General features: G+C 34.3%; 1 protein-coding gene and 3 pseudogenes across 2 annotated transcripts; 2 read left to right on the plus strand and 2 right to left on the minus strand.

The window, feature by feature from the left end:
* The first annotated feature begins 2,124 nt into the window (after nucleotides 1–2,124).
* Nucleotides 2,125–3,276, plus strand: LOC143562572 (senescence-specific cysteine protease SAG39-like; annotated as a pseudogene). The gene is made up of 2 exons (XR_013140510.1): nucleotides 2,125–2,552; nucleotides 2,696–3,276. The product of XR_013140510.1 is annotated as a senescence-specific cysteine protease SAG39-like (transcript).
* Nucleotides 3,277–15,201: 11,925 nt separating this feature from the next.
* Nucleotides 15,202–16,295, plus strand: LOC143562577 (senescence-specific cysteine protease SAG12 pseudogene; annotated as a pseudogene).
* Nucleotides 16,296–20,395: 4,100 nt separating this feature from the next.
* On the minus strand, nucleotides 20,396–21,049 carry LOC143562578 (secreted RxLR effector protein 161 pseudogene; annotated as a pseudogene).
* Nucleotides 21,050–23,851: 2,802 nt separating this feature from the next.
* LOC143562579 (uncharacterized) lies at nucleotides 23,852–24,301 on the minus strand. Its single transcript, XM_077050341.1, has one exon. It carries the CDS (start codon nucleotides 24,299–24,301, stop codon nucleotides 23,852–23,854), a length of 450 nt encoding a protein of 149 aa, XP_076906456.1.
* Nucleotides 24,302–26,788: the final 2,487 nt, after the last annotated feature.

The raw sequence follows: 26,788 nt of genomic DNA on the forward strand, positions 1-26,788 counted from the left end.
TAAAATATAACTAATAATATAAATAATTGCTTAAGTCCAACAATTATTGTTCACATAATACATTTCCTTTCAACTTATTGATTTAAATTCATCCAGTAAACCAAAACCTGCTTAAGTCCAGCAAGAAAGACGTAATCACCACAAGTGCAGCTAGAAATCAATCGCTTACCCGAACACAGAAACGCAACATTAGAGAAGCCTTTTTATGTTGTAATTGTTAACTTCCAACTTTAAAGATTCACACCATACAGATCCTAGTAAACTATATTGTTACAGATAATTTGAGTTTTCAAGTGAGAATAATTAAATTCTTATGTGGTAAATCAAATTACAGTTTTTGTAATGCGTTCTATTTCTCTAAATGTGATCAAGAAACTCATTGAATTTTTTCATAAGATTTGGATGAACTATTAGTAAATATTCAATTTGAAGAAATTAATTGTTTTATTTTATGATTTACAGTAGCCATTTAAAAAATAAATTAACAAAACAGATTGTGCAAGTACATCTAATGGCTTATAATCAGTGATAAAGATACCGGCCCGTATAGAAGTTGTAAATATAGTGTTTAAAATTAATTAGTAAATCTTAAAGGGTGCCTAAGTTTAACAACGACCATTGTAGTAACGCTCAAATAATACTCTCTCTGTTGTAATGCCTAATGCACTTAAAAAGAAGCATGATAATCATCTGAGTTTGAGAATCTTTCTTTCACCTTCTCATCAAGACTAATTACTTGTTCACAGATATCTGCTCAAAAAATAATTTAAACAAAAAAATTTACTTCAATTTTTATGTGAAATATGGTATAAAATTGACTATCACACCCTTCTTTCAACAATTTGATATTGCTATTTGTTTTTCGAGGTCCGGACATTGTTCTTTCTTATTCCATCTTTTACACAACTTCATTATACATTAATTGCTTTTACTTCACAAACTTATACATCATATACGTTTACGTACGTATGTGTGTACCATTAGAACTTATAACTTAGAACAACCATTTATATTTCTATAAGCATAAATGTAATGTTACACACGTATGAATGTAATATTTGTATAATACGTATGAGTTAGGAAAATGAAAGCATTCCCTGTATGATGAAGTAATAAAAAATGTAGATGAAAAAAAACGTTGGAACCTCGTTATAAGAAAACAAAAAATAAAAAAAAGAACAAAATAAAAAGAAAAAACAAATTCAAGCTGCCAGAAATGCATAGAAAATGTATAGCAAGTTGCTACACAACTGGCATGCATTATTTTCTGCAAAATAAATGTTGCGTCATAACTTGCATTATTAATTTTGTTAGGCCTTATTTTGTTCATTTTTATGTTAGGCTTTAGTATTAGATACGGATGATCATGTATTTGTTTGACTAGCTTTTGTTTAGTTTAAGTTGTATTGGGCCTGAGGCCATAAACTTGTAATTGCCCAGTTAGGTCAGCCCAAGTGGCCCAAGTTGTAATAAACCTAGCTAGGAGTGAAGCATAAATAGTTAAATACAAATTTATACGTCATACTTCTCACTTTTTGTCTTCCATCATTCTCTCTACTTTCTCTCTCTAAAAGTGTGTGTGAGTGGTATATTCTTGATCCGAGATCCGGATATTTTTGGTGATTTCCGCTCAATAAGACTACGCATTGATCCGAGATTAGTTGATAGATCCATAACGAGACTTACAAATTTTATTAATGTATTAATAGAAATACAATACTGAAATGTTGCGTCGGAAATGCGTTGGATTTTCGTTTAACAATTAGTACATAGCATAAATAAATAAAACCGAAAAAATTAAACTGTCCTTTTACATAGAAGCTCAATGTGAACATACAAAATTGGAGACAAATCATTCCTTACAAAACCAATTTCAATTAAGTAGAATGAAATATCTTCCACGGAAAACCAGTTTTGTTGTCCTTTTCCCAAATAACTTGCCTAGCTTTCTTCAAAATTCAATTAATAATCTTCTTTGTTAGCCTTGTATTGTAGCCACATTAAGTTCAATAAATGCATGTCACTCTAAAACACACATGCAATCAATTACACAACAATCATCACCAGTTTTTAACATATTGGATATCTTCCGCTTCACTACATTTTTTTTTGCATCGATCCGACATGGCTCTTAAAGTCAATAGGAGTTTGGCGCTTGTAGTGTTTCTTTTTTTGGGAATATTAAGTACTAAAGGCATGTCCCGATCGCTACATGAGGCATCCATGGTGGAAAAACATGAGCAGTGGATGACTATCTATGGTCGAGTTTACAAAGACGCAGCTGAAAAGGAAATGCGCTTTCAGATATTCAAGGATAACGTTGAGTATATTGAGGCATTCAACAGAGAAGGGGGCAAGTCTTACAAGCTTGGTGTTAATGCATTTACCGACCTGACTAATGGGGAATTTCGAGCGTCACGCAATGGCTTCAAGGCTTCATCTCGTCCTAGAACTACAGGTTTCCGTTATGTAAATTTGACCACAGTTTCCATCTTCAATGGACTGGAGGCAAAAAGGGGCTGTGACGCCAGTGAAAGATCAAGGCCAGTGTGGTAAGTGATCAAAACATGCATATTCTTTTAGTTTAAATTTTTTTTTTTAAATGACGCTCCCAATGTTTGAACCCTTATCTTTTTTGTGAGGGTAGTCTTTACTACTATTTCGTAACCATTATCACTTATACTACGTTGTATAGGATGCTGCTGGGCTTTTTCAGCAGTAGCAGCCACCGAAGGAATCAACAAGTTGTCAACAGGCAATTTGATCTCCTTATCTGAGCAAGAACTAGTTGATTGTGACACAAGTGGTGAAATCAAGGCTGTAACGGTGGGCTTATGGATGAAGCCTTCAAATTCATCATACAAAACAATGGCATAACGACGGAGACTAATTACCCATACGAAGGAATTGACGGGACTTGTAGCACGACAAAAGAATCGTCCCATTCGGCTAGATCACTGGATACGAAGACGTAGCGAAGCAGCATTGTAGAAGGCTGTGACTATGCAACCAGTTTCAGTTGCCATCGATGCTAGTGGACGGGATTTCCAATCTTACCAAAGTGGTGTTTTCACCGGAGCATGTGGAACCAAACTAGACCATGGAGTTACTGCAATTGGATATGGGACGGCGGATGATGGCACAAAGTATTGGCTTGTAAAGAACTCATGGGGTACGACTTGGGGTGAGGAAGGATATACTCGAATGCAAAGAGATGTAGATTCCGAGGATGGACTCTGTGGCATTGCCCTGATGGCTTCATACCCAACTGCTTAGTATATGGCCTCAAACCCTACTGCTTAATATATGATCACTTTGTACAATGTTATTTCTCCTTTCGTTATATATATGATCTCCAGTTCTCATGTATATAAATTCATGTGGTACTATATATTGTATGTGGCGTTTGGTATGCATGAATGACGGGGGAATGGAATGACTTATTGCGTGAGAACAAAAAAAGTGATGTTTGGTTGTTAAATGGAATGGGATCCCCATCAAAACCGTTCCTTCCATCCCATTCTTTTTTTTTTTCATTCCATTCCCCATCCACCCTACTATTTTAACAACGGCACCGCCACCTAACAACAAAACCACCACCACATAGCCGCCATCGCCACCGTTTCATTCCATTCCCCATCCACCCTACTATTAGCGCCACCATTGCTGCCACCATCGTCGCCGTAATCACCGCAACCACTGTCACCACTGACCATCACCGCCACCACCACTGTCGATGCCAGACCACCACCACCATTGCCGCCACCCAACCATTGTCATCACTACTAATGCAACCACCACTTGGCCACCGCCACCCCCACCACCACAGCCACCGCCCTTGCCGCTTGACTACCACTACCACTATCGCCACTACCACCAGTTTCGTCGTCGGAGCAACCACCACCGTCGTCAATGCAGATCTTTTTTTTATTTTTGTAAAAAAAAAAATTTGAGATAAGAATGTTTTTATTATTTCTATTTTGTCACACCCCAACCTAAGGCGAAAATGTCGGGGCGTGATCTCATTGCTCACAGCTCGAAGATACTATCATATATAAATGTGACAATATCTATTTAATTATTTTATTCAAATAATACACATATTATCCAATTAGAACAAACAATTTACAAATATGAATATAAGCTCAAATAATGTTTATTTTGATTATATTTTAAGGTCTTGTCTACGTGTCCAAACTTCAATCTTCAATATGCGTATAAAATGGAGTTGTTCAACATAAAATTGAGTGAGAATATCACCAGTTTTGACACAACAATATAAATAAGCAGAATGTGATAAGTGCGGTAAATATAATCAAACCATAAACAAGTATGTAGACCGTTGCCAAGTGAATCGGGCGTTGGTCACCAGCAGGAACACCCGCTATGTGATTGATTGAATAGTAATCCCAATATACGATTGATTGAATGGTAACAAAAGTAAGCAAGTAGCACGTATGTTTGATTAAGTCACTCACAATTACACGTATGCATTTGTTTGAATATATATGTATAGTATGAAATAGGGATAGGTACGCATATGTCTTCAAAACGTTTAGAAAATTTGGTAAAATAGGGGAATGATAAACTCACCTTAGATTAACGACAAACGAATATAAATACGAATAAGCGAGCTAATGAATAAGCTAGTCGTCCACTACACGTCAAATGATATAAGAAATTCAGAATCTGAGATTTTAGGATATGATAATATAAATACAAACAAACTCGTTGCCGCTGGAATCCAAACGGACGTTTAGAATTCAAGTTATGTTTGTTTTAAGATTTAAGCGAGCTGGTACTGACCAGAATCCGAACAACGAGTCGGAAGTCGGGTTTTGGTCAGTAGCCTTAAAATTAGGTTACGAGAATAAAGTCTTCTGGACCGAACGTTGAATTCGACTAGAAGTATGAGAAATTGATTGGTTAAAGTAGTTGACTATTATGCCCTTAAACGTGTTTGAGTCCAATTGACCACCGAGACTCCTTCAATCAGCAAAATTGATTGAGGGATTTTGTTCTATAGATAAAAATATGCAATATTAAAGAAGACAATTTACCCGAATGATGAATGGAACAAGAGATAATTGAGGTCAAAGGGTCTTGAAGCTTGAAAGTCAACAAAACAATACGAACTTGATAAATTCTTGAAGAACCGACAATGGGGAAAGGAATTTCGTGGGATATAGAGATGGTGGCTGGTATTGAAGTAATAATTTAGGGTTTTATGATATGCCTTGTTTAACTATTAAGGGTTAAGACTTGTTTATTATGACATAACTATTTTATGAAACGGAATAATCAATAAATAACATAATCGGGTATAATAACATAGAGATTTCGAATTGGACAACAAGAAAACGTCTTGGGATCTGTAATAACATTTCTTGGAGTTTTAAGCTTCGTTAATTTAATCGAAAATAGGAAATAATTGGCAAAACTAGTCCCTGCAGCTCCCAAAAATACTATTTTTAGCTGTTTTAATCGATTTTAAAGTTCTAAGGGAAATTTGGCATAATTGAAAGTTATGAAATTATAAAATAAGTTAAACCAAGTTAAATACCAATAAATACAAGTTTTAAATAGTTTGAAAGATCCGAATTACATTCCCGAATCGGTTTAAACAAATACAAAAAATCCGAGAAGTTACAGTCTCCTCTACTTTAGGGAATTTCGTCTCGAAATTAAGGAAAACTAAAACATAATCATTTTGAAAATAATTTAAACTTTTAAGGAAAATATTGTAACATAGAATTTCTAATAACCGAAGTAACGCTTCAAATGACAATCTGATAAGGGCACTTATAAGTATGATGTACCAGACGCGTATCCACCATGTCCTTATCATCTCAACATTTGTACCGTTACCCAAGCTACCTTAGGTTCTAAATCATGACTCAAAATTGTACATATTATGATTTCCATGCGAGGACTCGGATAATTATGTTCGCGAACATAATTACTCTTATCGTCGGATTGTCCGCATAATTCCTTTCATCATGTGGGTTATAAAACATTTAAAACCATCATTTTGAATGAAACAAACGTTTTGATTATTTAAGTGTAAATTCAGAAGATAATTAATAAATATTCATGTTTGATTAATAAAATAAGATAAGTTCTAAAATATCTTTTCCTTATGAAGGAAACAAATTTCGTGAAATAAATGTTATCTATGAATCGTGATAATCGAGACTAAGGAAATTGAGGTATAGGTATAAGATTCTAAATAGTCTACTTTGATGAAAGGAACTTTATTCAGGGGATGAATGACGCAAAGGTTTAATTTATAATAAATCTTAAAATAGTTAATAGCATGAGGAGTCTTAAAGATCGTATTCTTCAGGATTGAAGTTCTTAAGATCGAGAGTATATGTTTGAACATAGTTAACGAAAATTTTGATGAGTCGAGTTTGATTAATTTGAGTACTTATGAGATTAAAGCATAGTTAATATAAAGTTATAGCTTTTCAAGTTGGTGATTTTTGAGATTAGGTTTATTCGATTAAGATATTCTAAAATATTATATTAGTTAGTAATTAATGATTTAAATATTAGTGATAATGCGGAAATATACATATTTGAATCAAATTGTTAATAGAGTAAAGTGGGAAGCGGATATTCCCGAATAACTAAGATAGTCCAATTCCAATTAAATCTTTAAAATTTAGATAAAATATAAAGTAGGTAATTAAATTAGATTAAATTGGGAATTCGTGGATTTTCCTTTTTCAGAAAATTGTTATAAATATTAGGAAATAAGTAAATTAAATTATCGAGAATGAAAATTTCAGTAAATAACAATTTTAAGTTAAAGTTAAGCATATAATAAAATAAGATAATGCGAGGTTAGAAATGCATGAACCACCATGACTATTCTAACAGCTACGAATTCATCATTTAAAACGTTTAAGATTCTCAAGGCGTATCAAAAATCAAAGTAGGGGGTTGAAGTATTTACGAACCAACGTTTAGTTTTCAAATAACGACTTAATCAATAAATAAAGTGTGTGATGGGTTTTAATGGAGATTTATCAAAAAGTCAATTTTAATGGTAAAAGTTAAATAAATCAATGGAAGATTTTTAATTTATAAATGGAAATTAAATTTAGAGAATATATAATTTAGTTTAGTAATAATAAAATTTACAATAATTGAATTTTAATAATAAAGAATTATAAAATGGAAAATAGGTGGTGAAACCATCATGAGATTGAGAAAAACAAGACATGATAAAATATTTATAGTTTAAAGTTGAGGGTAAGGATTTAAATGCACTTAGTAATTTATAGTTTGAGCATATGGTAATAAATAAGAAAAGATTATTTAAATAATATTTTAACGGATATGAGTTAGTATAAGATTTCTTGTTCGAGATATTTTAGTTTTATCGAGATTGGCGGTCGTTTGGTTAACGGAATACAATAGCAAACTCCTTGGCGATTCTAGTAGTCGAACGGAAATCACGAGAAGCAGGTGAACGACGTTGATTACGATGATTGAAGCTTAGAAAAGACATTATATGAGGACCAAAGATGAAACTTTATAAGATGATGGGTAAGTTATGGAAATGAGTTGATGTGAAATAATAGAGATGCGTATTTAATTAAATTGCGCTAGTGAAGACTCGAGGACGAGTCGGGATTTAAAATAACGTATATAAGTTTGAAGCATTTAAGTAAATGAACAATGTTTATAAAATTTTCCAAGAATAAAATAACTAAACATATCAAACGAGTTGACCTCCCATGAGCTTTCAATGGCAATTTAAATGGCCAAACTAAATAAAGCAACATAAAGTTTGTGAATTGGCCTCCCATGAGCGTTCCATGGCAATTTGTTGGCCCAATTCAAATAACGAGTAATAAACAATTGAGTTGGTCAGCCCATGAGCATGTACATGGCATTTAACTAACCCAACTAATTAAAGAATTATCAAATCAATAGAGTTGGTCGGACCATGAGCGTTATATGGCATTTAACCGACCCAACTAAATATCGAATTAACGAATCAAATAAATTTAAAATAACTAAAAACACAATTTGGAAGTATAACCGTTTAGTCGGTTATGTTTACCACGCAACCGTTTAGCCGGTTATGGGTACCACTTAAAGTTATGGTTGTACGACATTTGTCATACCCCCATGCTTCAAGGTGAAGAAGCAAAACAAAATACGGGAATTCTTAAGGAATTTCCTATAATAAAAGATAATCTACCAAAATAAAATATTTTGAATGTGAGGCATGGCCTCGGAATTTGTGTGTGTGTGTGCAATAAATAAATAAAATACAATACAATAAAATAATTAATCTAATTAAGCTGTAAATAATTAAATAGCACATAAGGCAGTTTAGATAAGCATGTATCGGGTTCCTAACATATGTCTAGGACAATTTCTAACGATTTATCTTATAACCTTCGGCTCTTATACCAATCTGTCACACCCCATTCTAAGGCGGAAATGTCGGGGCGTGATCCGATTGCTCACAGCTCGAAGATACTATCATATATAAATGTGACAATATCCAATTAATTATTTTATTCAAATAATACACACATTATCCAATTAGAACAAACAATTTACAAATATGAATATAAGCTCAAATAATGTTTATCTTGATTATGTCTTAAGGTCTTGTCTACGTGTCCAAACTTCAATATTCAATACAAGCAACCTGCATATGCGTATAAAATGGAGTTTGTCAACATAAAGTTGAGTGAGAATATCACCAGTTTTAACACAACAATATAAATAAGCATAACATGATAAGTGCGGTAAATATAATCAAACCATAAACAAGTATGTAGACCGTTGCCAAGCGAATCGGGCGTTGGTCACCAGCAGGAACACCTGTATGGGATTGATTGAATAGTAATCCCAATATACGATTGATTGAATGGTAACACAAGTAAGCAAGTAGCACGTATGTTTGATTAAGTCACTCACAATTACACGTATGCATTTGTTTGAATATATATGTATAGTATGAAATAGGGATAGGTACGCATATGTCTCCAAAACGTTTAGAAAATTTGGTAAAATAGGGGAATGATAAACTCACCTTAGATTAACGACAAACGAATATAAATACGAATAAGCGAGCTAACGAATAAGCTAGCCGTTCACTACACGTCAAATGATATAAGCAATTCAGAATCTGAGATTTTAGGATATGATAATATAAATACAAACAAACTCGTTGCCGCTGGAATAAATCCAAACGGACGTTTAGAATTCAAGTTATGTTTGTTTTAAGATTTAAGCGAGCTGGTACTGACCAGAATCCGAACAGCAAGTCGGAAGTCGGGTTTTGTCAGTAGCCTTAAAATTAGGTTACGAGAATAAAGTCTTCTGGACCGAACATTGAATTCGACTAGAAGTATGAGAAATTGATTGGTCAAAGTTGTTGACTATTACGCCCTTAAACGGGTGTGAGTCCCATTGACCACCGAGAGTCCCTCAATCAACAAAGTTGATTGAGGGCTTTTGTTCTATAGATAAAAATCTGCAATATTGAAAAAGACAACTTACCCGAATGATGAATGGAACAAGAGATAATCGAGGTCAAAGGGTCTTGAAGCTTGAAAGTCAACAAAACAATACGAACTTGATAAATTCTTGAAGAAACCGACAATGGGGAAAGGAATTTCGTGGGATATAAGGATGGTGGCTGGTATTGAAGTAATAATTTAGGGTTTTATGATATGCCTTGTTTAAATATTAAGGGTTAAGACTTGTTTATTATGACATAACTATTTTATGAAACAGAATAATCAATAAATGACATAATCGGGTATAATAACATAGAGATTTCGAATTGGACAACAAGAAAACGTTTTGGGATCTGTAATAACACTTCTTGGAGTTTAAGTTTCGTTAATTTAATCGAAAATAGGAAATAATTGGCAAAACTAGTCCCTGCAGCTCCCAAAAATACTATTTTTAGCTGTTTTAATCGATTTTAAAGTTCTAAGGGAAATTTGGCATAATTGAAAGTTATGAAATTATAAAATAAGTTAAACCAAGTTAAATACCAATAAATACAAGTTTTAAATAGTTTGAAAGATCCGAATTACATTCCCGAATCGGTTTAAACAAATACGAAAAATCCGAGATGTTACGTATTTCATATTCTTACAATTTTTTTGGATACCAAATAACATAAATTAATAATTAATTTCATATTCCAACCAAACAAGACAAATGAATGGCAATGATCCATTTAATTTCTTTGTTTATTCTATTCATTCTCTCATTCTATTATCTCTTTATTTCATTACCTCCAATCAAACATATCCTTAACTCTATAGGAATGATTTCTTATTTGCAAGTGCTTCGTTGATTTATAGAAAACAAGATTCCAAAAAATGTGATAGTCACAATAAGATTAAGTCTATTTTGAACACTGAAATTCTTGTAGGAAATAGATAATCCATAAGATCCGATTCTTTAATATATCATCATATATCATAACTCCAATTAAACGGTTATTATAACATGGTACAAGGCGAACTATTTTCTAGACCGTTCCAGCATTAACCATGAGTCAAAATTAAGTTTTCTACCAAAACAAACTATTGCCAATTAATATTCTATGTTTCTAACAGTGTAGCTGGACGGGACTAGCCAACATTGAAAAGAAAAAGTCTTATCCAAGACATTGATACCGTTAGACCGAATTTGTCTTCTACTTTTCGAAAGTATTTGTTTGCTAAGCTGGTATTTAACGTGAAAAGTTGTTGGTTACCCAACATTAAGTTGAAAGTATGGTGCCAAAGATATACCAACAAATAACATAAATTTAGTATTCAAAAGTTATAGGTTGTATATTGATGCTTTTTAACCTGTTTTGTTTAAAGCATATCAAAATGGAAGACAAACTCGTACAAATATACAATAACATGATGGTCTTAGTCAGACTACATACAAAAATAACTGTTTACTATTAAATATACACTTATAAACCAAGCGATAGAATCAAATGAAAACTCATTTTAAAGAGAAAACTTAAAAATTCATAAAAAAATATTTTCAACTTTTAAATTTCTTTTTTGTAGTTTCTTTTATTTTTAGTACGCATGTGTAATATAACATTAATGCATATGTGAAGTACATCGACTTTTATTTTTTTATATATATTTTTTTGCACATAATACAACACTACTGCACAAATGCAATACAAAAATATTAATATATATATTAAACACTATTGAACATAAAAATTAGTATTACACATGTGTAATACAACAGTATAGCACAGTAATACTTATGTGAATTACGTCTTTTTTATAATTTTTTTTCCTGTGAAGATTAACAAAATATAAGAAGAATTGAAGAAACGGAAATGTGAAACTACTTTTTTATTTTTAATTGAAAATAATTATTTAGGAGTTTTTAGTTTTCTCTCTAAAGATGAGTTTTCTTTTAATCTTCTCCCTACAAACCAATATCTAGTTTTACTATGCTCCATTGTGACACTTAACCAAATAATTTTACATGCAAAGTGCAAAAATCACCCTTGTGGTCAGTACTGTTTTGTAGGAATTAATCCTGTGATGGTTTATTTTTTTATCATTTTTTTTGCAGTTATCACCTCGTGGTCTGCACTTTTTTGCAATTGAAATAATGTCCTGAACCCAAAGTTAGTTTTCCTGTGAAAAGACCCTTACGCCCTTGCAATTCGCGTCCACGTGGTCATTTCATATATAAATTTTGAGCCCCTCTTGAAACTCACCTATCGAACCCTCAAATCGCCCCTTTTCAAATCATCCAAATTCAACGTAGGGTTCCCTCTGATCAATTATTTTTACCGTACAACATCAGATTCATCATCAATCGACAGTCCTGAAGTTAATAACTTGATGAAGGCTAAGTTCGTCTTAATTCATCACTCCGATAAACCAATCTTTTCTCCAGGAATCAAAAACCCAAAATCGAAGGTTTTCTTCAAATTAGGGTTCGGTGCAAAGTGGTTGTCTATCACGACTAGACTAGCTAGTTGAAAATGTTAGGTGTTCTTCAAATTTGGGCTTGGCCATACCACCACCATCGGCCAACATAACCACTATCACGACTAGATCGGCAAGCTCCATCATCGGGTCTGCCATTGTCGATCAATACACATAAACCGCCGCTGTCAGAGAAGTTATTCGGTCGTAGGAAAATAAGATATGTCTCCGGAGACCTTACTAGGTTGCCGGAAGGTCGTGGAAGCTAGTGGGTTGCTCCCCTGTTGCTGGGGGTGCAAACGAGCCGACCTACTCACGAGATACTCGGGACCGGCTTGTGAAAAAGCTTGATTGAGACAAGCTTGAGCCCAAGCTCAAGCTAAAAAGCAAGCTCATTACAAACGAGCCCGAGCCAAGTCTTCATTTTTCGAGTTTGAGCCGGCTCGCGAGCCTAAACGAGTCTGTCATTAATATAATTTTTATAATTATATTTAAATATATTTAATGATCATTAACTAGTCTATTTAATACTATGAAAAAATAACTAAATATTATATATTATATTATATATAAAATTATAATTGAAAAATATATAAAAATAATTATAAATATTAAAAAATTAATTAAGAAATAGTAAATAAGCCGGGTATGAGCCGAGCTCTCACTTGAAAAACTACTTAAGAGCCGAGCTCAAGATTTAGAAATAGAGATCGAAACGAGCCGAGCTCGAGCTCTGTGTAAGTTAAACGAGCTGAGCTCGAGCCTAGTAGAGCTCGCGCTCGACTTGGCTCATTCGCACCCCTACCTTTGTTGGTTTGTGTTTTCCTTTGACAAATTGGGCTTTGTAACCACTTGTAACATTCACCGTCTTCTATAGAGATGATAACTGTTTGAATGTTGAACTATTGTATGCTCTTGATAATGGAGATGGCAGGATAATGTTGATTGAAGGAGGTTAAATCTAATATAACCATACAGTTAAAGAAAACCAATTGTCCACCTGACATCATACTAGCTTGTCTACATAAAATACCACACAATCTATTACTATTTATAATATTTCCACATATTCATTATTAATTAAATTCAATAATCACTTAATTGACTTTTATTATTCCACTTCCTAAAATAATATTTCTTTTTGCAATTTCAAACTCCTTTTTACTATAATTCAAAGTTAAAATATGTAACTGTCATTCTTAATTATGATAATTAATTAATGTTTTATTTAAAAAAATAAAAAAACAAAAAGAATATTTCAAATGTATAACATTAAAATTATTGCAAAATTTTCAGAAATCAATCTTTTACATTGTTACAAGATTTCCGATAATGCATGGTAATTACTAAAATAAATATATAATTTTAAATTTCACATTTGTAGATGATTCCTTATTTTATTTTCCGTATATATTATTCATGATCATGCTGACCTATTTTTTAAATCAAGTATTAAGGTTGTTTTTATTTTTTTTTGTATTTCAAATAATGTTTGTCAGCTGTTAATTTTTAATTTTTGTTAACTATAGAGAATCAAGTTCAAGCTAACATTTTCAAGCAGTGGATTTTTCGATTTCAAAGGTTCCTTTAATTTTTAAGTTTTGCAAACGTTGTATGATGTTTTAAGTAATTGTCGTTTGGCGGGCGTTTTGGTCGAGTTTTATCCTGGGAATCCCTCAATTGGTGGACCACTAGGGGCTCCGTCCGACTGGACTCCTGGCCGGCTTGGGCTACCCTTAGCCATCGGGGGCCGCGTACGAAGTACCCGGCGTTACTTAGTTGGTCGTTCCAAAAAAAAAAGGTAATTAACTTGGTACTTAATAAATTTGCACGTATGGTATTTTCAATATTATTGTATGGTGTAAAGTTATCAATAATAGATTCTTGGTGTTAATGACAAATGATAAAATAACTATTTCATGAATATTTATTTTGTAATACTTATACTTAAATTCTTTACTAAATTGTTAGGTTTTTAACTTATAAAATTTATGTTTTTCAAGGTTAATCTTATAATTATAAGTTTAAAATAATTAATTTCAAAGTTACAAATTATAAGTTTAAATATTAAATTTAACTAACAAATGCATTATTTTCCGCCCGAGTGTTGCATGAGCCACTATCCTATTAGTAGAAGATGGAAGATGTGTATTCTACATGAGAGTTCATACGGAGATAGAGATTTGATCTGGATTTTGTAATTATTATTATATAAGGTTTATGTGACAACTTAATTCGCCTCTAATTTTAACAGAACTAGCAGACATTAACTAACGAGACACAAAAAATGGTTAATTCCTACATAACGGTGTTGGCCACAACGGTGATTTCTATAATTAACTCTAATTTTATCTATGGGCAAGAATCAAACCAAAATTAGTTTTAGTTTTATCATTTCTTAGAGTATTTCTATCACAAATCATTCAAATGGTTAACAAAAATACAAAATCAAGTTTACATACGAAATTGGAGCTAATTGATTTGATTTTACATAATTGATAATCTGGACAAAACTGATTTTATATAAATGATATTCTACTAAAAGAAAGCTCAAACCCATTAATAAATAATTATAAAATAAATTCACATAATTATAATTGTGTTATGTGTGCATAGTCGTTTTTTATTTTTTCTTTTTTGAACGAGCGGTCAGCTCATACCCTTAAACCTACTTCTAAATTTAAAAATCTAGACAATTCTTTCACACTAGAACTTCAACACTCATCACTCAAAGATACAACATTTCAATACCTTGTTATCATTGAATTACATGTGTTTTGCAACACAATTTAAAACAAATTCACTTTTTACAAAATATTTGCAATAATTAAGCCTATATATTACAAAAATAATCCATTCAAATATTATCAAAATATATTCTATAATAGTTACTAGCAAATATTAACTGATTAACCAAGATCTGAAAATAGTGATCCTAGGCCAAAAATTAGCCGTAAAACTCACATAATCTTTCCCAAAAATGGGCTGTTTTCTACAGCTCGTTTTATCAAGCATCAGCAAAATTACAGGGAACAAAATAAGCCTTTCTACTAATAAAACTGTTAGCTCACATAGATTTAACTTATATATATACCTTTCAGTTGTAACAAAACAATGCACCATTTCCCCGAACAACTTTTATCCATTCCAATCCATGGGTTTGTCACAAGAGAGAATGCTAATTCAGTCTTTCATAATTCTTGTCATCTGTGTGTGTCAAATAACATCTCGAACCGTGCGTGACGCACACATGTCACAAAAGCATGATCTCTGGACTGCTCAGTTTGGTCGTGTGTACCAAACTGATGCAGAACATGAAATGCGGTTCAACGTATTCAAGAAAAATGTTGAATTCGTAGAGGCATTCAACTCGTTTGGAGATTGGCCTTACAAGCTGACTATCAACCAATTTGCAGACCATACGAGGAACGAGTTCAAGAGTTCTTTTATGGGGCACAAGGAGCCATATAATTTGAAGACACAACTAACATCGTTTAAATATGAAAGTGTGAGTGAAGTGCCAATTAGCCTGGACTGGAGGGAGAAAGGGGCCGTTACAGAAGTAAAGAGTCAAGGCGCATGTGGTAAACCATGTTTTATTTTTTCAAATATATTATTTTGAAATAAATACATGTTTGAGTTAGAACACCATTTAGAATTCTACCTTTTAAATAATCTTAATACTATACCAACTTGGTAGGTAAATCAGCATTTGATCATACTTCTACCAACGATATTATAACATTCTTAATTTTTGCAGGAAGTTGTTGGGCGTTTTCGACAATCGCTGCTGTGGAAGGAATTACTTACCTTACTACAGGCAAATTGTTGACGCTATCCGAGCAGCAGATTGTGGATTGTAGTCGAAATGGAAGTTTTGGATGTCTAGGAGGATTTAAGGAAAATGCCTTTGATTATATTGCCAAAACTGGTATAAATGCTGAAACTGGCTACCCTTACAATGGAGCCAATGAAACGTGCAACATGGTTTATGAGGCAAATCGCGCAGCCAACCTTACCGGTTATGAAATGGTACCACCCAACAATGAAACGGCACTGCTGAATGCTGTGTCCCAACAACCGATATCAGTATCCGTTGATGCAAGTTGTGATGAATTCAAGTTCTACTCAAGTGGTGTTCTTACAAAATCTTGCGGTACAAATTTAGTCCATGATGTTACATTGGTTGGGTATGGAACATTTGATGGCATCAAGTATTGGCTAGTGAAAAACTCATGGGGCCCTGAGTGGGGTATGGATGGATATATGATGATGCAGCGAGATGTGAATGCCACAGAAGGACTGTGTGGAATCACAATGCGATCATCGTTCCCAACGGCTTAATTAATTGTTTGCTGGAGTTTCTCCTTAATCGTGTCTTAATTAGTCTAGATCATCGCATGCGATCATCGTTCCCAACGGCTTAATTAATTGTTTGTTAGAGTTTCTCCTTAATCGTGTCTTAATTAGTCTAGACCATTGCAACTTTGATATGATCGATCAGAGAAGATCAAATTGGTAGAGTAGTTTTAAGATTGTAACAAAAAATATATTGTTGCATTCTGGAATAAAATTACTAATTTTCTCTATTCTTTTTGCTTTTGAATATTTAACCAATAACTTACTTGAAATATTAAGATCGTAGCTAGTAATACGACTCTTTTATGTGTTGTATGAAGCAATTAGCATTTAGCAATCCATGCTATAGTGTCATTAGTTAATATTCTTTAATAATTTTAAAATTTTATTCTCACATCACACTTTAAAATTACACATATAAGTATGTTTTGTATAAGCCCAAGTATATTAATATCAAAGAAAACTTCAGTAAATGGCTGCTTAATTAGCGTTAAACCGACATTAACTGTTTTGACCATTAACGGTCATTAACTAACTTAATAAACTAAATTAAATATAGTAGTGTACAATAATTAAGATTGTGACATAATAGCATAGATTCGATGTCTTCGAAACCATATTTGAAAACATATTTGGATCTTTAATCTTGTCAAGTAAGGAAGCGCAATATATGAAAATGATTTGAAAGATAACGAGTGAAGCATGCATGCAGTTATCCGAATTTCCCATTTCTTTGATAATGTTCAGATCAAGATTATGGAAGTAGTATTCCTATTTATAATCATTCTTCTTTTATGTGTGAGATGGAGACTCACCTTATTCTAATTTCTACATTAACATGTAGATTAATGTATTTAGTTGCAACTGTTTTCCCTTTATCGTATTCCTCAGTTTGATTCTTGAACATGTGAGATAGGGTAACATGTGGTTCCTTCCAATTTCATATATAAATCTTGTAATCGTAGTTCACATTTCTATCCAAATCTGGTACAGGTAGATTATACTCGGAATTATGAAAGTTTTATCGAAAACATTTAAGTTAATTTCACCCTGCCAATCCCCCAATGAGTAGAAAATTATTCTCTCCGGTGCGAGTTTCGACACAAAAAGAGTTTTCTATCTTTAGAAAACCTGATTTAAAACACGTATTAGTTTAAACTTGAAATGAACTTATGATGTGTTGTTCCATAAACCTATGTTTGTACCAGTGGCGAATCTAGAACAAAACCTTAGGGGTAGTGTTTTATTTTTTTTTACCTTTTCTTCATAAATCTAAACAAAACAAAAATAGAAACACGATAATAAATTAATTTAAACAAATGTGTTGCAAATTTCTCCTCCTTTGTTCTTGAAAGCTCAGGGGTAGCGTTCTATTTTTTTTACCTTTTCTTCATAAATCTAAACAAAACAAAAATAGAAACACGATAATAAATTAATTTAAACAAATGTGTTGCAAATTTCTCCTCCTTTTTTCTTGAAAGCTCAGGGGTAGCGTTCTATTTTTTTTACCTTTTGTTCATAAATCTAAACAAAACAAAAATAGAAACACGATAATAAATTAATTTAAACAAATGTGTTGCAAATTTCTCCTCCTTTGTTCTTGAAAGCTTGAAATCGAGCCATTACACAATCTTTATTTACATTATCAAATGTATCTCTTTCGACCGCACAAATTAAAGTATTGTTCAAATACTCATTATCCATTTGATTGCGCAAATGCATCTTGATAAGTGTCATATTAGAAAAACACATTTCAATACAAACGATGGCTTTAATGTTTGTTAAATCGGAAAGCACACTACTTTTCATTTGGTTTATCAAATATTGAAGCTAACGTTGTTTTTACTGGTTGCAACCGCAACCATTGAAAGATGCTTTTTTAATAGCTTATCAAGATGGATTTGCGCAATCGAATGGGTGATAAGTATTTGAATAATTCTTTAATTTATGTGGTTGTAAGAGAAACGTTTGATAAAGTAAACGAAGAGGTTATAATGGCTCGATTTCAAGCTTTCAAAACCGAATAGGAGAAATCTAAACCCCGTATGTTTAAATTTATTTATGATCGTGCTTCTATTTTTATTTCTTATACATTATATGAAATACGATACAAAAATAACTTTTTAACTTTAAACTTAACAACGAACATAAAACAAATATGGTTAATGGGTCATTGGGTTTTAATTGATTTGAGCTTTAAATTTTGGTTGGGCTTTAACTGGTTTGAAATTTTAACTTGGTTGGACATTAAATAAATAGAGGTAACATTATATTTTTTCAGGGGGTAGCGAAATAAAAAAAACTGACAAACTAAAAAAAATTTGCACTAACGACGAAAAGTTAAGGGGTAGCGGAGTCTACCACTGCTAAACCTACGGGTCTGCCCTTGGTTTGTACTCAGCAACAACGTAAACATCAAAGTTTTATTTTTCCCTTTTTGATCTTGGGTGCAAGCGTTCACAACTTCATGGATTGGTGTAGCGACTTCGTCACATTCTTTAAATCCATAGTTTGCGAATGAGTGGCCTTGCATTCTGCAATGGTAGCAGTATTTGGGTTCCATTCTCTTGTCTTTTCCCATTTGTGGTGAACCAGAACGGTACTGATAGTAAAATATTTCTCTAGTGTATCCCTCTGATACCAATATATTGGATATCAAAGAAAACTTATATAATTTACACTATGCATAGCAAGAACGGAAATCGGTTCCAATGAACAATATGAATATTACAATACCATTAAAAGAAATATATGCATGAGTGAATGAGGGTTAACACAACCATAAACTACGGCTTAACATTAAACTGAGTTTAACTATCTTGAGCATTAAATGGTCATTATTAACTAACTTAACAAACTAAATTGCATATAGTAGGGTATGTTAACAAATATAATGACCTAATTACATAGTTGTGAAGATTAACACCGTTAGTTTCTCTATTATTGAGTTGTTAGCTTACTTAGTCATTATTAAAGTTGTTATTTTTTATCTCGTGCATATATTCTAGGGCTTGCAACAACTATCAGGTTAATGAAAGATGACACATTTCTCTTTCAATTATTACATGGTAGCAGAGCTGTCATAGCTCCGATCCTTAGTCTCCGATCCTTTCATCTTCAATTTCCTCTCAATTATGATTTAACTAGTATTTTCGACCCGCCGCGAAAACATTGATCATCTAATTAGCCCACTTATGCGCTGCATTGGTACTTGGATGTGAAACCATTCGATCAATTAATTAACCCACTTGTGCGTTACGTCGGAACTTGGACGTTAAACCATTCGATCAACTAATTAGCCCACTTATGCATTGCATTGGTACTTGGACGTGAAACCATTCGATTCAACTTATTAGCCTATTTGCATGTTGCGTTGGTACTTGGACGTGAAACCATTGCGATTCAACTAAGAAATGAATCAACTAAAGAAACAGTTACGGAATCAATTAACTGAAATTAAATTCATAATTGAATTGAAATTTTAACAGGAAAGAGTAAAATGCAGGTACATAATGTCAACCGTAGACCACCAATTTGCTAAACCACCTCCACCACCTCTCAAAAACCTTAGTTTTTCTGTGCAGCCACGAACCACGCAGCGTCCGTGTTGTCGCTCGAAGAGACGGAAGTCGCCCATGCCTGAAATGACCACACACCAACAGATCGATCGTTATCAGGCATTTAAATGGCCAGAAACTTGATTAGAGTTTGGATATATACCTTAGCCGTTGTGATCTGCCCCGAACAGGACATGCATCTTGTTGGATCAGATCACACAATTAGGTTTGGTAAGGTTTAAAGGGTTTTGAATATTAGGGTTTGAGAAGAGAGAACAAGTATTGAAAAGAGAACAGATAATAGAGAATGAATGCGATACTTTATTCAATAACTGATAGGGCTTTAAATAGCCAAACATCTAACGTAAACAACCAGGAAAATCTGAAAAACTTAAACAGAAAATTGACTAAACAAATTAAACAAACTTGAACAGGACTTTGCTGAAAAGTAGGTCATCCAAAGACTAATTCTTCTTTATTAAAAACACACGTGCATAGAAGTTTGAATTATCCCACTAACACCCCTGCTTAATTCACAAGCTTCATGACTCCCATGCTTGCCCTGAATCGACTGAACTGGTCCACACCAAGTGCCTTTGTCAGACCATCTGCTAATTGCTCTTTTGTATAACAAGAATCAATGATCACTTGCTTTGATTTAACTAAACTTCTTATGTAATGGTACTTAATGTCTATGTGTTTTCTTCTCTGATGCATGGCTGAATTCTTAGTTAGAAACACAGCTAACATGTTATCACAATTAATCCTTGTAGCTTCCTTCTGCTCATGCCCAAGATCGAGTAGTAGATTGCGTAACCAGACTGCTTGACATGCAGGCTCATTTGCAAAGATGTACTCAGCTTCCGTAGATGATAGTGCTACCACACGCTGCTTCTTTGAACTCCATGTTACTACACTTGACCTGATTGAAAAAACATTTGCTGAAATGCTTTTTCTATCTTCATATGATCTGGCCCAATCACTATCAGAATATCTTCCCAACACAATTTCCTTTGATGCTTCATACATTAGCCCGTAGTCATATGTTCCAGCAACATACCTTGATATTCTCTTTGCAGCACCAAGATGTACTTCAGATGGCATTTGCATAAACCTTGAAACCAAACCAACTGCGTACATAATATCAGGTCTAGTATGAGTTAAATAAAGCAACCCGCCCATTAGACTTCTAAATGTAAACTCATCAGCTCTTGGACTTCCATCAACTTGTCACCAACTTTCATAGGAATAGAAACTGAATTAGACTTCCACATTCCAAATCGTTTCAGCAGATCTATAGCATATTTTCGTTGTGAAATAAAAATGCCATTCACCCCTGCTTAACTTCAAGACCTAAAAATTAATGCAAGTCTCCAAGATCTGACATGTCAAACTCCTCAATCATCTTTTTCTTAAACTCAACTAGTAGCTCATTAGAAGAACTTGTGTAAACAATATCATCTACATATAAACAAACAATAATGAGGTCAATATTGTTTACCTTCTTCACATAGACGGTGGGCTTAGTAGTAGTTCTTTGGTAACCACTCATCTGTAAGTACTTGTCAATTCGTTCATACCAGGCCCTAGGAGCCTGCTTGAGCCCGTATATATAGTGCATTGTGAAGTTTATACACCTTGTCTTCTTCCCCTTCCTTTTCAAACCCTGGTGGCTGCATTACAAAGACTTCTTCTTGTAAGGGACCATTTAGAAAGGCTGATTTGACATCAAATTGCATAACCTTCCATCCCTTTTGTGCAACCAGGGATATAATGACTCGTATAGTTTCGAATCGAGCTACTGGTGAGAAAGTTTCTTCATAGTCTATCCCATAATCTTGTGCATAACCTTTTGCCACTATCCTTGCTTTATACTTGTGAATCTGACCACTTGCATCCAATTTCACCTTATACACCCATTTTAACCTGATAGACTTTTTCTCTTTTGGTAAATTGGTTAAGGTCCATGTGTGATGGTCCTTTAAGGCTTGAAGTTCAGCCTTCATTGCTCCAACCTACTCCTCATATCCCACAGCCTCCTTGTAAGAGGATGGTTCCATTAAGGAGAGAGCCAATTGACATGAGCTGAAATCAGGTGGGTCAATTAAACGAGTATTAGCATATAGGTCTTGTACAGACCGTACCTTAGGGATTCTTGCTGCCGACTCACTATCACTTTCTTCATGTCGAGACACATTCGAACCCTCCTCTTCCTGATTTGGTTAATCATGAGTTGCATTTATTTGATTTTGGGGATTAGCAATATCTTCACTACCACTTACTTCTGGTACATCAACATACACAAGATCAGTTGGTAAACTGAACTTGTCATCCGCATCTGCACTCCATCTAGCTTGTTCATCAAATATTACATCACGGCTAGTAATAACTCTTCGCTTACTTGGATCATACAAACTGTAAGCTTTAGAAGCAGGTGAGTAACCAATAAAAATGCACTTACATGATTTTGGATCCAACTTCTTCCTATGTTGCTTGGGTGTTAGACCATATGCAACACTTCCAAATACTTTGAGATGGTGGATTGATGGCTTTTGTTTGTACCATACTTGATAGGGCGTTACCCTAGTCACGGCTTTCGTTGGGGACCTATTCAATAGATACACGGCTGTGGCCACTGCTTCACCCCAAAAACATTTGCTCACCTGTTTCTCTTCTACCATACTCATTGTTGTTTCCAATATCGTTCTATTTTTGCCTTCTGATACTCCATTCTGCTCTGGAGTGTATGGTGCTGTTAACGGCCTCCTTATGCCGTGCAACTTACAAAAATCGTTGAATTCTCGTGAACAAAACTCTCCACCATTGTCACTTCTTAGCGATATAACCTCCATACCAGATTCCTTTTCAACTCTAGCCTTCCATATTTTAAACTTATCAAACACTTTTGACTTGGTGTGTAGAAAATACACCCAAGTCATTCTGCTAAAGTCATCGGTAAACATTAAAAAGTAAAAATTACCTCCAAGTGACTTAGTTGGCATGGGCCCACAAACATTAGTGTGAACCAATTCAAGTACTTTGGAGGATCTCCAAGCTCGTGTAGGAAATGGTTTGCGAGTAGCTTTCCCTAGAGCACATCTTTAACAGACAGACCAGTTCTTTATCTTTGGCAAACCAATAACAAGTTCGTTGTCACTTAGTGCTTTCAACCCTTGCTCATAGAGATGCCCATAGTGAAGGTGCCAAAGCAAGGATTGACTATCAACCATAGCCAAAGCCGTGGCCTTGGTTTTGGTTATGTTTAGTGGAAAAGTGTTGTTACCTGACATGGGAACCTTACAACTAACTTCACTGGTCTTTTTATGTGTTATCACACATGCATCATCATCAAACAAGAGCGAGTATCCAGACTTCATAAGTTGCCCGACACTTAACAGGTTGTATCCCAATTCAGGAGAGAATTGGACATTGCTTAAAACTTTGTACTTTCCTTTTGTTATTTCAAGCTTCACCGTTCCTTTCCCTTCAACTTGTATTGCCTTACCATTACCCATCTTCACACTTAACTTGGTATGATCTAGAGATTTAAACAAAGTTCATTGCCCTGTCATGTGATTAGAGTAGCCGCTGTCAATGAACCAAACATCAGTATCACTTTTGGTTCGCTTGCCAGCAGTTTTCAATGATACATCTTCACTTGCCATTGCCATATGAGCAAACAACTCTCCTTCTTCTTCATTATCTTCCACAACTGCGTGTGCTTGTGGTTCACTCCAGCAATCCGCCTGAACAAGACCATATCTATAACAATTATAACATTGTACTTGATACTTAGCACGACCAAGCCCTCGCCCTCTTCCATGACCACGACTTCGATTTCTTGGACTTCTTCTACCACGATAAGCAGGACCACCAGTATCTTCTCTAGCTTGGAAAGCATGTTCTTCTTCCACTTGATCAACTTTCCTGTTTACTATAACTTCATGAGCATTTAGGGAGCCCATTAATTGATCAAAAGATAATCTAGAGAGATTCCTCTATGGCGGTCACTACGTGATCCCAACATGGAGGAAGACTTAGCAGGACTTTCTCCACCACCAACTGATCCGATACATCTTCCCCATAAGCTCTCTTCTGGTTTACATTCTTCATTACTTTTGACAAAAAATCAGCAACACCTTCCCCTTCTTTCATCTGAAGAGTCTCGAATTCTCGTCGCAGACCTTGCAATTTCACAGTCTTTACTTTAGAATCCCCCTGGTACTCCGTTTGGAGTAGTGTCCAGGCTTGTTTAGAGGTTGAGGCTGCTGCAATACGAGAAAATACTTCATCGTGTATGGCTTGCTGAATTAGGGTTAGAGCTTTTGCATCTTTCTTCATGTTTTCTCGTAACCTAGGTTGATCATTGTCTTCTTCATTATACCCACTCCCAACAGTATCCCACAGATCATGTGAGATGAGTAAGGTCTTCATCCTTATGCTCCAGAAGTTGAAGGAACTGTACCAGCCATACTACTTCCAGCCATATGATCGACCACACACAAACATTAACAATTCTACCAGCAAGAGTCTTCAAATCGGATTAGAGGGTGTGGCTTTGATACCACTTTGTTGGATCAGATCACACGATTAGGTTTGGTAAGGTTTAAAGGGATTTGAGTATTAGGGTTTGAGAAGAGAGAACAAGTATTGAAAAAAGAATAGATAATAGAGAATGAATGCGATACTTTATTCAATAACTGATAGCACTTTAAATAGCCATACATCTAACGTAAACAACCAGGAAAAGGAAAATCTGAAAAACTTAAACAGAAAATTGACTAAACAAATTAAACAAACTTTAACGGGACTTTGCTGAAGAGTAGGTCATCCAAAGACTAATTCTTTTTTATTAAAAACACACGTGCATAGAAGTTTGAATTATCCCACTAACACATCTTTCGATCTAAGTCAGAAATCCTTCTTTGCCGTGTTTGGGTTCCTGAAACTGTTGCAATGGTTGTAGAGGCGTCTATTTCAGGTTTCTGCAACTACCATGATTCATACTATCGTTCTCTCTCTTTGTCTCTCTCCCTCTCCCTCTCTCTCTCTCTCTGTATGTTCTGTTCCACCACCGCAACCACCGGCATCAGCGCCATCACCATCGTGTCGGTTGAGTTGCAAACCACTATATGTGTAAGGAGGCATATGTGGTTGAATGATCATGTTGTGAAGAAAATCTTGTTTTATTGGTTTTGTCTGAGTTTGGCTGCGAATCTGTGATTGATAAAATAGATATATGTGTAAGGCCAAAATGTTGTGACTTGCGATATCAAATTACGAAACCCATTATATATTTACGGTCAAGTTAATAATATAGGTCGGCAAGAATACCGGACACGAAACGAGGACTTCGGCACGCGCTTTTAGCTTAAATGGGATAAGTCTTATAGAATGTAATTTGTTTGGTTATAAATAGAACTTTGTATTTCATTTTAATGTGTGTTTTCCATGGTGTAAGTCATCCACCCAAGGGGAGCTCACCTTGGGTGGGTCGGTTCATTGTTTAATATATTAAATCTTTTTACCGATAACGAGATCGTTCCTATACTTTATATTATCTTTATATTATGTTCTGTCGTTTGATTTCACCGCACCCGTCTCGAGCACTTATCAAGAACAAAGCCATTCGTTGTCGGATCCGGTTTCGGGACCTACAATTGGTATCAGAGCGGGTCGAATCAACTGATTCAACTTTGTTCTTGATATTCGGGTTCTAATTCCGCAACTACCCGAACCGAGACGTTAATTCCGGAAGTTTAGAAAATAAAGTTTGGTGTTTGAAAATAAAGTTTGAAGATTTGGGAAAATAAGCGTGCTTGAAGTTCGTCTCGTGTTTTCAGATCTGGATTTACAACTGATTTAATTTGATTATTATGAAGTTTTATGATGAACAGTAGCTGGGTTCGTGAAGGTCAAAATTGTAGAAAGTCAAACCGGTAAATCTCTTCAAATTGGTGACTGATTCGTGTTCTATGTTGTTCGTATTGCTCAGAATCTACAAGACAAGGTGCGTTTTAAGGTTTGATTGAGTATTATAGCTCGAATTTGAGGTTTCTATTCATTCTTGGCATTAGATCTGAAGTATTTGTTGAGCGAAATATATGTTGTTGTGGATATTGATGATCGGAATATATGTTGTTGTGGATATCAATGATTGATTGATGCTCTCTTACATCATATGCCACATATTAGTCAAGTTTTCTTCTCATTATTGTTGTGATTTGATGAACTGATGCATCATAACAGATTGTTATGGCACGTATTTTATTGCTCAAATCAACAAGGTGCAACAACAATTGATATTGTTAGTGAGCTTGGGATAACAAACTGGTGGTGTTTAAAGAGTGACGGCCGGAGCATGGATTTTCGGTCAGTAGGTCACCGGTGTTTTGGTGACGTTGGCGACGCTCTTAGGGTTTGAGTTTTCCTATTTTTTATATTTATATATGAAATGAATTGTGATTTGGGCCTAGTGCGTTTTTTTTAAATCATGATCTGGGCCAGTGAAGTTTATTATTTTCAGGCCGACTGATATGGATCATATTATTCTTTGGGCCGATGATAATTTCTTTTCGGGCTACTGACACTCTACTAGACATGGACGTGCTGATTATTATTATTATTTTTTTTCGAGTAAGTCGTTTACTTTTCGTGTTGACCAACTAGAGAAAGTCAAAATTGGTCGGGTTTTTGTCGTTGTTTGACCGTGTTCAAAGCTTGTTATTTCTATATTATTTTCAATGCGTTCGAGAAGTTGGATCCGTGGAGTGAACTTTGAATAAATTGGATATGGATTTGGATTTAAAGAGGAATTAATAAGTTTTGTCATTTGATCGATGAAGCCGGTAATTCGAAATTGATTTGTGGATTTTCAAGCTCATCTCATGCCTATATGCAACTTAAGATCCGAGAGAACGG

The sequence above is a fragment of the Bidens hawaiensis genome, unplaced genomic scaffold (genome assembly GCF_021521415.1).
Source record: "Bidens hawaiensis isolate Kalapana, Puna unplaced genomic scaffold, B.hawaiensis_p1.1 tig00021036_1, whole genome shotgun sequence".
NCBI classification, from domain to species: domain Eukaryota; kingdom Viridiplantae; phylum Streptophyta; class Magnoliopsida; order Asterales; family Asteraceae; genus Bidens; species Bidens hawaiensis.

Excerpts from the sequence above, each read along its gene's own strand:
- LOC143562579 (XM_077050341.1), bottom strand. The coding sequence starts at position 24,301 with ATGAAGACCTTACTCATCTCACATGATCTGTGGGATACTGTTGGGAGT.